This window comes from Malus sylvestris, chromosome 14, assembly GCF_916048215.2.
Source record: "Malus sylvestris chromosome 14, drMalSylv7.2, whole genome shotgun sequence".
Lineage (NCBI taxonomy): Eukaryota > Viridiplantae > Streptophyta > Magnoliopsida > Rosales > Rosaceae > Malus > Malus sylvestris.
The window spans coordinates 1,550,066-1,561,526 of NC_062273.1; the positions used below are offsets into that span (position 1 = coordinate 1,550,066).

At 37.5% G+C, this 11,461-nt stretch overlaps 1 protein-coding gene across 1 annotated transcript; it reads left to right on the plus strand.

The window, feature by feature from the left end:
• Window positions 1–9,393: 9,393 nt before the first annotated feature.
• On the plus strand, window positions 9,394–9,993 carry LOC126600366 (ethylene-responsive transcription factor ERF024-like). Its single transcript, XM_050266951.1, has one exon. The coding sequence runs from the start codon at window positions 9,394–9,396 to the stop codon at window positions 9,991–9,993; it is 600 nt and encodes a 199-aa protein (XP_050122908.1).
• The last annotated feature ends 1,468 nt before the right edge of the window (window positions 9,994–11,461 follow it).

Consider the following 11,461-nt stretch of genomic DNA (forward strand, 5'->3'; position numbering starts at 1 on the left):
GATTGGTGAACCAAAACTCAACTCAAAACAAAGTGAGTTGAAATTGTACCTTTGTAGATTCCTCTTTGCATAAGCAAAGGCTAATCACCCAAAGAGAGGGCCTTCATTCCTTGCATCTAAAATCTATGGATTTGGATGGAAGAATAGGTTTCTCCAAGTTCCCAAAATAGGGAACCTCTAAGTCTCTTCACCAAGGAGAGATTGGAGAAGAAATGAGTGACCTTGGAGTAATGGGATTGCAAGAAGCACCCCCCAAGGTGGCCGGCCTCTTTAGAGAGAAATGGAGAGACAAGTTCTCACCAATTTTCTCCAAAACAAAACCTTAATGAATTTTAGCTATAAAGTCATATTTATACCTTTATTCATTTGAGTGGCAAACTTGTAAATAAGTCCAAGTTCACTACCCTAAACATCATGGCCGGCCATTGGGATATTATTGGGCTATTATGCCCTTGTGAATCTTTATTCATTAAGTTGTCATACAACCTAAGTCAATGGGCTTGACGTTCGAAGCCCATTGGGCCTAAACGTCCAAAACTATCCCGAGGTCTTTTAACGAACTTATTCGTTTGATTAATTAACATATTAATTAATCCTTGCCATAAATAAATGATTAAACCATTTAATCATTCTTACTCATCTCCGTTTAATCTCCAATCTCCACCTCTTATGGTGTGCGATCCATTAGGTTCCTTTTAGCGAGGCAGTGGGCGATTAAAACCATTTTATATCGATTGTGAATTGAAACTTACTTTCAATTCTCCCTTTAGTGATTACACACGTTTAGGGCTTCCACAAACCATGAGTGACACCTTGCAGCATATCATGGTTACCCAAGCTAATCAGAAGAGGTAGAGAAAACCTATTCAGTTTGGGATTACAAATGCAATACGGTCTTTCTCTAATACAATACTCTTGACCACATTGTTTGGTTTGATAGTTTATTTATTCATGTCTACTATCCAATGTGATTCGTGTGCTTATATGATTTCCTTGAATGTGATTCGGAACGCATTCCCAAATCCCATTCATACTCTGGCCAGAGATTCTAAATCATATCATAGAGTATTCTCCCTCAAACAGTTTGAAGGTTAGAGATCCCTTGTTGCGCATTCACTTGCCTCCATGACTAAGTGGCTTAACCCCAACGATGCCGTGGACACCCCGATGGGGTGACTTTGACATAATCAAAGATCAAGGACTTAACCACAAGACAACTGTGATGCCTCAGGTCAAATGACTAATTTGCATTATCCCAAACATGAGTTCTCATGTGACATGAGTATGAGAACTCTTCGTTGATCACGTTCAGTGAACTCATTCTCTACTGAGCACCTACGTACTTGTCTTGATGTCACACACACCAATGACTCGAGACTAGTCACTCTCCCTGAGAGAAGACATAGCACGTACCGATCTTGACGGACTGTCAATGCCCAATTGGCAATCCTATGATCAGGAACATTTAGGATGTGTCTACGAAAGAATGGTCTCATGAATCTAACTTCATTAGATTACATTCTTCCAATCACATATTCTTTGGACTTTATCGTTTAAGCATATAACATTTATATGAGACGGCTCAAACAATAATATTTGCCCTTTATAGTTAAACTAGATTAGTTTAACATGTAAAATGTCCGTAAAGTATCATTATATGATTGGCTTTAGGGCACATTTCCAACAGTTTCTATCCGGTTCCACGAGAGGTTCTTGAACTCTACTTTGTGTATCCTTATTATCTGGTTCCATGAGAGGTTTTGGAACCCTACTTTGTGTAACCTTGTTATCCGGTTCGATTAGAGGTTCTAGAACACATAACTTTATGGCGTCGCTTTACCCTTATTATTTCATTATGTATATCAAAGAAAATCCGTTGAATGCCAGTGTAGATTCCAACAAGATTTGTGATAGGATCATTTTATATATGCAAAGGATTGTGAAATATTTTATAAATGAGATCAACATAATGTTTTTTTTTTAAATCACATATGTCGTAAGACTTCACTCACACAAGCTTCGTTGCTTACCCGATTTTTGCTTTGCCTAATGCACCATTCCCACGGTGCAGAGGGCAAGTTTGCATGTGGACATGTGTTGATAGGTATGAGGTGTCTTGGATAACAGTGTTGGGGGATTGATGCTTGGAGTGATTAGGTTAACCTTGTACCTTACTGTCTTATTTTGTGGTTAGTTCCATTTTTGGGAGCCTACGGACGTTGTGCCTTTAGAGGAGGTTTTGTATATATTTTGCAGACTCTTTTGCATTGTATATAAGTGAGAGAGACCCACCAATATGTTATTTATATTTTAAGTATTTTATTTGTATAAGTTGATCAATACATACTGATGTGACAATACTAGTACGCTTGATTTTTATATGTGCATTGGGATCTGGGCATGACATTAGGTGGCCATTAGTGTTGCGAAGTTTTTACGGGAAGAGAGGATAAGGAATGGAACAAAGTGAAGAGATAGGGAAAGGTAGAAAAGTCATTCTCTAACTATTAGTAAGGCCCTAAAGCTTATGAGGCATTCTTCATTAACTTATGCCGAATTAATAAAAACATCTCATTGATTAAGTTCAAAACAAACATTGGTCATTGATATATGGCTAGTTAGTAAAGTTTTTATTGATTTTTGTGAAGCGTTAATATCCCAGTACGCCTGCAATTATAGGTCGAAAAAGGATGTCAAGGTCTTGTTACCAAACAAAATACTGGCGAAAGCCTTAAGAAATATTTGAAAAGAAAGTTTGGATAGAGAACAAGCAAATTGGGCCCATTAAGAATACCAATTCACATAGACTGACTTGAGCTTCGAAGTACCCTTTGCAAGTACATGCCGTCACTTAAATGAAGCTTGGGAAGAGACATTCGAAGGCACATCTTGACAAGTATACGGATTATAGTCAACGAACATGTGAAGGTATTTCTTCTTGTAAAAAGTTTCGCTCAACAATAACCTTATCATATATATATATATATATATATATATATATATATATATATATATATATATATTATTTCAGCTCCCTTTGGTTCTCGACTTAGTGGACTACGTACTAAGATTTTGTCTCCCTCCCTCTATATTACCAAGAGAAAATATCTGCATACAACTGTATACAATTTCTTCTGTAAGAAATTCTTCCCTACTATAACAAAAGATATTATTATTCTAAATTATACCCAAAAGATGCGGGTTTAAACCATGTTCTTATTTTTGTGGATCACATAATTAGTAATTTTAAGCGCAATATTACATACAAAATATTTTAAGCACAAGATTTTTTATACGTGTCCACACAAATTCCTACATAAGTTTACGCAGGACTTTCATTTAAACTATATTAAACAGCAAGATTTTGAAAGGTGGCTTTTCAATTCTGCTTCTAGTACTTCCCAGAATTAGTAAGGGAAACAACTGTCTGCTCCTTCAGCGGAAGAATTGTATTCTTTTGCTCGTTGCTTTTTCATTTTGGTATTATATTGAGTTAAACGATATATTTAAGTTAAAAGTTGGTTGCCTGCAGCAGCAAGTTGGTGAAAAAGGCACCCTGCTTGGTCAAGAAAACTAATGATTGTATTGCACCAAATGCATGCACTTAAGGCGCTTCTTAGTGCTACAATTAGAGGGAATTGGATCCTATCTGGATTCACTTTGTGGGGATCCTAGGGATCCCTACATCTCAGTCATTCATGATGTATCGTACAGTCAGAAATTATTTGATTTTTTTTATTTAAAATTAAACACAAATAATATTTGACGAAAACTGGCCGCATGATATGCGATGAACGGCTAGGATGTGGGGATCCTAGAGGATCCTCTTCCCAATTAGAAAGGGACTGCTAATTAAGTGGGTGTGGCACTGTGTTTAGGCATAAATTTTTATGTATTCTAAAAACACGGTCTGGTACAGTAAGTGTCATAATACAAGTGGTTGAAAGTTTATTTTTCAAGTATACATCCACTTGTATTATGACACTTGGTGTACCGAGCCGTTTTTTTTAGCATACTGAAAAATCTCTCGTGTTTAGGGGATGTGTTTATGAAAAGCTTGTAATTTTAGTAAGAGAATATCATATTTGTGCTTCATAACGAATATTAATTAATTGGGTAAATTACATAAAACAGCCTCAACTATTAGGTCAGTCACAGTTTCATACACCATCTTTAAAAAAATTCAATGTCATACCTCATCTACGATTTTTTTACAATTTCGTACATTCCATCAGTTTTCTGTCAATTCTTCTGTTAAATAGTGACGTGGCTTGAGACGAGGCCCATTCTCTATTAAAAAATTATTAAAATATTAAAAAACTAAAAAAAAAATCATTTAATATTTTTTTTACATGGGGTACCCACCCCATATCCCTTCACTCTTTCTTCCCCCTCCCATCTTCCCCAAAACTGCACCCCCCCCCCATCTTCCCCTCTCATATCCTTCATCACACCGCCGTCGCCCCCCCCCCCGGGGTCTTCCCCAAATCCCACGCCATCACTCGACTCCCTCCCTCCCACCCTCCTCATATCGTTTGACGATTTGAAACCGTCGTCGTCCCACCTATCCCACCCCCCCATTATTCCTAAAACCACTTCCCCTGCTGCTTCCACCTCCCCTGCTCGTTTTCATCGGCCTCCATCTTCTTGATTTGGATCCTCGACCATGAGTCCATGGTCACAGATTGAACAAGATGTGGACGCTGAGCCCGCGGTGCTTGCCGGAGCATTGTAAGCACATGAAGACGCCATACAAAACCGAAGCCCACTGCAGGTTCTATTGGGAGCAATCCATGCAGGTCTTGTTCCCCGACTGCGATTGCAGGTCCCAGAGCTGTCGAGAGCCGTTGAGATTGCATGTCCCTGCTGCGATTGGAAAAATAAAAATAAAAAATATTAATTGGGGAATGAATTGAGATGGGGAGATGGGAGGAATGTGGGGGATGAATGAATTGCGCGGCGATGGGGTGGTGAAGGATAGGAGCAGGGAAGAAGGGGGGTGGGGTCTGGGTTTGGTTTTGGGGAAGACGAGAGGGGGAAGGGATATGGGGTGGGTCCCCCATGTAAAAAAAATATTAATAGGTTTTTTAAATATTTTAATAATTTTTTAATAGAGAGTGGGCCTCGTCTCAAGCCATGTCACTATTTAACGGAAGAATTGACAGAAAACTAACGGAATGTATGAAATTGTAAAAAATTCGTAGATGAGGTATGACATTGAAATTTTTTAAAGACAGAGTATGAAACTATGATTGGCCCAATAGTTGAGATAGTTTTATGTAATTTACCATAATTAATTAGAAGACTCTCTCTTTTATTTTAGTGCAACTAAAAATAGTAATATATATCATTTTAAATAAAAAATGTTTAAGAGAAAACATGCATGCAACCATTACATTGGAGTCTTTTGTTTAGTATGTGAATGATATTTTTGTTGGTATCTATGTGTACGTTGAGACTCTAGAGTGTGTGTTTCCAACTCGGTATGTGAATTATATCTAGCACTACCCGGTTTTAGACTTCCATTAAACTATTTGTTGGAAAATTAGTTATTATTTTATTGTTGTTTGTGATTTTCTTGTGGGCTAAGGATATTAGAGTTTCTTGCCCATTAGAATTAGGTTTTCGTTTCCTTGCTTATTATGGACTAGGGTTAGTTTATTATAAATAGAGAGTTTTGTTATTCAGAGATATAAGCTTGTCACAATGTTCTTAGGGTTTTGTAGTCGTTCTGGCATTCTTGTTTGTTTAATAATATTTCTATTATTCTTGTTAGTCTTGTTCATTGCGCACTCTGATATTCAACTTGGTATTAGAGCAGGTTTGTTCTTTCGAGATTTAATTTGTTCTTGATAGGTATCCATGTTGTTTGTTTGATATTAGTTTTCAGTATTAGTTTTTTTGAAAAAAAAAATTGAATCAGTTTGCTGCGTCATGTCATCGTCCTCTGCTACCATCGGAACATCACTGCGCCAACCCACCACGCCTACACCCATCTATCGTGAAACAGAACCTTGATACGATGACTTTTCCGTTTGCATGAACCATGACCTGACGATCGCAACCAGATGTTGTTTGACCGTATCCGATCACCATTCACCCACACTTACATGCACCTGCACCGTGTTTTATAGAACCCGACCCCCTTTGCACCACTGCAACATCACCGCACCACCAAGTTCAGCACCTGATCTGCATCACCGCTCGTGCTAAAGAGCTATGCCAATTTCTTTGCCGTGAATCAAGTCTGCCAATTTCTTCATTGTCCAAGGGATTCACACTTTCAAGCTGTCAAAAGAATCCTCCGATTTTTAAAGGTTACCATTGCTCAAGGTATGTGGTTCAAGAAAGGTCCATTGCATCTTACAGCCTTCTCTAATGCTGATTGGGCAGGCTGTGTATTTGATCGACGGTCCACCAGTGGTTACTGCATCTATTTGGGTAGAAATCTAATCAGTTGGAGTGCAAAAAAGCAACATACTGTTGCTCGATCTTCTACCGAAGCTGAATATAGATCTCTAGCACACACTGCACCTGAACTCACTTGGGTGTGCAAAATTTTTAAAGATGTGGCTTTCCTCCTTTCTACTATTCCTAAAATGTGGTGTGACAACATCTCTGCGATCTCTCTGACTTCTAATCCGGTTTTCCATGCTCGCACAATGCATGTGGAAATTGATTATCATTATATTCGTGAACTTGTTATTGCCCAACTGCTTCGTGTGCAATACATCCCTACTCACTATCAAGTTGCTAACATTCATACCAAATCACTGTCTAAAGCTCGGTTTCAATTTCTTCAGTCCAAGCTTTCTCTCGGTCCTCCTCCAATCAGCTTGAGGGGGTGTAAAGAGCTACATCATAGCTAGCTGTAATACTGTTATAAGTTTGTTACAGCTGTCCATGTAACTAATCCTAGTTTAGTTAGTTAACTAAGCTTAATTAGTTACTAAGCTATTTTACATAAGTGTATATAAACCTGATTGTAATTCCTTATTGATTAAGAAATGAAATATCAAATATTATTTCACATACGTGCTGTTTCACATTTTCCCAGAACCCTTCACTGCGCACCCTCTGCACCATCCCCGCGGTCCGTATTCGTCCCTAACGAAGCCCAGATCCGAGATCCACTCAGATCGAGTTTGTCTCCCCTTGAAGTCCTATAAACCTGCATCTGTTTCTATTTCGCATCACACACCCGCTGTCTGCAACTTGAACCCGTATCTGCACTTGTGTTGGTTTTGCATGAATTGAAGAAGGGCAGAGAGAAGAAGGAAGGAAGAAAATGAAATTGAAAATTGTTTGAGGTTTAGGCCCACACGGGCAAGAAAGAAATATGGTTTGTTTGGCTTGTATTGGTAAGTCTGTTGTTGCCCACCGCGACGATCACTTGAGTGCTTTGACTGGTGATCATTCGAGTGACGTTACGAAAGCTGGATTTTTTGTTTTTTTTTTTCAAGTTTGTTCGGAAGTTGGAATTTGCATTGGCATGGAAATAGGCATCGGCATCGGCATCGGCATTGGCATTGGAATTTGGAGTCTTGCATCCACATCTACTTTGGCAAACTCATGTTGTGTACCACCATGAGTTTGACGGGGGGTGTTGGAAAATTAGTTATTATTTTATTGTTGCTTATGGTTTTCTTGTGGGGCAAAGGATATTAGAGTTTCTTACCCATTAGAATTAGGTTTTCGTTTCCTTGCTAATTAAGGACTAGGGTTAGTTTATTATAAATAGAGAGCTTTGTTATTCAAAGATATAAGCTTGTCACAATGTAGCCTCTTAGGGTTTTGTAGTCGTTCCAGCATTCTCGTTTGTTTAATAATATTTTCTATTATTCTTGTTAGTCTTGTTCGTTGCGCACTCTGATAAACAACTTATATCAAATATGAAATCCTATCTTAAATCTTAAACTCAAAATATGGAATCCTTAAACCCCGAAACGATGCACTTTTTAATTCTTGAACATAAGCCAACAGCAACTGCAACGATGTACTTTTTGGTATACATGTGTTGAGACTCTAGAGTGTGCATTTCTAGTTATCCATTCTTTTTGGGCCCAAGGAAGGCTAGTTGGGAATTTCACTCTACTTGTAGCCATGATCAAGCAGATTCACACATTTTCTTGTGGGGGCATTTATGTATAGAGACGATCCAAAATTGGAAAATCAAAACCTCGCATAGTAGTTTAAATGATTTTGGGACTCCCCACTGTGTTAGCATTCACTCGGTTAGCTCATCAAGCACATGATGTAGAAATTAAGAGAGATCGAGTTAGTCTTGTTATGGATTAGTTGGTATTTATAGGAGCTCGATACTTGGCAAACCAATCCATCAGAGAATTGCTAAGTTATCCTAGTTGCCCAAGTGTTTGAGTTCATGTTCATATATATAGTATAAGGAAAACCATATAGTTTCTATATACTTGGTTAAACACACAACTGAACTACTAGTAAAATAGATATAGAATTCCGAACTCCTATTTGAAGTACCAATTCCATAACAATCTTGAAAGGTTGGGTAGAAATAGAATTAATTTCATAATGCACTTTAAGTGCTTTTTTAAACTCAAAATTACTTTTTACTTTTTATATCAAACATGATCATAATAACTTTTGATAATTTGAATTTACTTTTAATTATTTTAAAAATACTTTGAAACTGACCCATGTATAGCTCATGATCTTGAGCTTGTGGATTACTGAAAACAATTTATTGACATTTCAGCTCTTTTCTTCTCTCTAGTTCTTTCGTGTGTGTGAAATGCTTTCTAGAGTCTATATTTCTAAAACATTATTAGAGTGTAATTTTAATTGGTTTTAAGTTGAGTGCTCACTTTCTAACATAATTAACGACTATGCTTTTATTTTATAATTTGACATAATAGGCAAGTTGCGATATTGGTAACAGAAAGAGTGGGAAGCTCCACTCTCTAGTACACTAATTATCCCGGCCTACGTCTCGTCATCCTCACATTTATACTGTCCATATATTCCCTTGATGGGATTCCACCTTGAAAATATGGATCCCCTCATTATTATAATCAAATCTTTGTTAGATGATCGCATTTAGTACCATAGGAGAGTGGGGTGACATATAAGATGGAAAAGTGATATATAAAACCACTGTTCTATTGACGTTTGATGCGCAGTCTCCATACAAAAATGCAAAGCCAACCCAGAACTAGTCCATCCAACATAAACTAAGCTGGCTTACACCCCAACTCTCTTCACAGCGCAGTTCAGCAACACCTGGTTTGCACTCTCTCCCTCTCAAACTCCTCACCTAGCTCACAATTCAGATTCATTTCTCAAATCCCGTCCCTCCATAAATGGCTTCCTCCATCAACCTCCAACTGCCAATCAACCTCCAACGGCCACATCTCCACGATGCACGCCACGAATACTACTACAACATCAAGCAGTTCTACCACTTCCATTGTCCCAGGGCGTCACCCAACATACCGTGGTGTACGCCGCAGGAGTAGTGGAAAATGGGTTTCGGAAATCCGAGAGCCCAAAAAACCTAATAGGATTTGGCTAGGCACATTTCCCACACCCGAAATGGCCGCGGTTGCTTATGACGTGGCCGCTATCGCTCTCAAGGGTCAAGATGCTGAGCTCAACTTCCCCAACTCCGCTTCTTCATTGCCCGTGCCGGCCTCCACTTCGTCACGTGACATCCAGGCGGCGGCATCCTCCGCTGCTGCGGCCATGGGAGTTGCAATTGATCGCTGTTCTTATTCAAGGGATGAGGTGCAAGGTGGTCACCATAATGTTCATCAGGCTCATAAGACAGTTGATGAGGATGACAGATTTGTGCTGAATCATGAGTTTGTTGATGAGGATCTGATCTTTAATATGCCTAACGTTCTAGTGAACATGGCTGAGGGAATGCTGCTTAGCCCTCCTCGCTTGGACATAGCTGGTGATGATGCTATAGATGCTGATCAAGAACAAGGGGACCAGAACCTTTGGAAATTTTACTAAAATCCCATCTTAATATATCACCAATATCAAGAGAAAAAAAATGAAAAATATAACCGAAAAAGAATAAGGAATAAAATGGACCTAACGCTTGATGTACATTAGGGGGTCTCCATGAAAACTTATGAAATTATCAAATAATGCTAGTTTTCTTCATTTTGTTTATTAGAGTTAAGTAATTGTGCAGGATTTCCAATGTAAGGAATTGCTGTCTTGTTTGAACCTTTCTATCTCTATCAACGCATTCTTCATGCGAAAAAAATAATGTGCAGATCTACCAAAAATAAAAAAATAAAAGAAATAATAATAATAATAATGTGCAGTGAAACTTTTGTGTTTGTTTGATAATTCTTTTTCCTAATTATTTAAGTCAGTTGAATCAAACAACACTTTGAGGAGCTAATACAGCCTAGTTCTCCATTTATATATGTAAAAAAAAGAATTAGAAAACGAAATTCTGCAACAGGAAATATTAAAATGGAACAATGGTAATCATTCTAGAATTGCCTAGAAGCTAGCTAAGCGTTCAATCCATGGTTCAGTTTTGGTTCCCTCAGGTTTCAGACCAAATGGCCCTATGGCCTATAGTTTGGTCTGGAAATTTAAAGCCAACAGGTTAAGAGATTTGGTCAATCGAAAAATCGAGACGTTCTTTGGATTTTTCAAATAAATGTTTGAGATATATATATATATATATATATATATATATATATATATATATATTTGGCGTATATAAAATAGTGCTTTTTTTTTCTAGATTATCAGAATTAATCCAATATTAAGATATCATTCTAGAATTTAGATGGAGCTCCATAAAAATCTATGGCCCACCTCACTCTTTGTTGACGTGTCATTCTCAACTAGTTGATCACCTCTGACGTGGCTGTCTAATAGTGATAGAAGATACCATGAATGCCAAAGATGGAAGTTGATCCTTCACCTTACCTTCCTGCGGTTGGAACCTACAAAGTCATGCAAGGATGGCAGGTATAGACTCTATGCCTATCGAAGAATAACATTTCTCTTGACAAAAAAAGAAAAAGAAAAAAAAAACAACATTTCTTGTAAGAACGTAGGTAAAACAGAATTCTGTCGGCAAGAATATCTCTGAATGTTCATCACCAACTTTAAGAAGCTTATTGTGAATCAAAATACCAAGAAAAAAAGGGCTGTAATGACTATTTATCCAGATTGTTGTGTTATTGCAAGAATTTTTTGCGTGCATGTTAATAAAAATGTTTTAAGTAATTTGAAATTTGTCTTACTTTATTTTGAGTCACATAAGTACCTTCTAGAAAAAATTTAAGTTGGAAAGAAAAGAAATAGGATTAACGATGATTTTGTACATTTTTGCAAAACCCATAAAAAAAACTACACGTTAGTCATTTTTATGAAATCAAATAAGTACTATTATTTATGTTGGAAAAATTGGGTCTAATTGCTATAATAAATCACATAGAAAATTAAGAAA

What these genes read in the sequence shown, in the direction of transcription:
- LOC126600366 (XM_050266951.1), top strand. Translation starts at nt 9,394, where the DNA reads ATGCACGCCACGAATACTACTACAACATCAAGCAGTTCTACCACTTCC.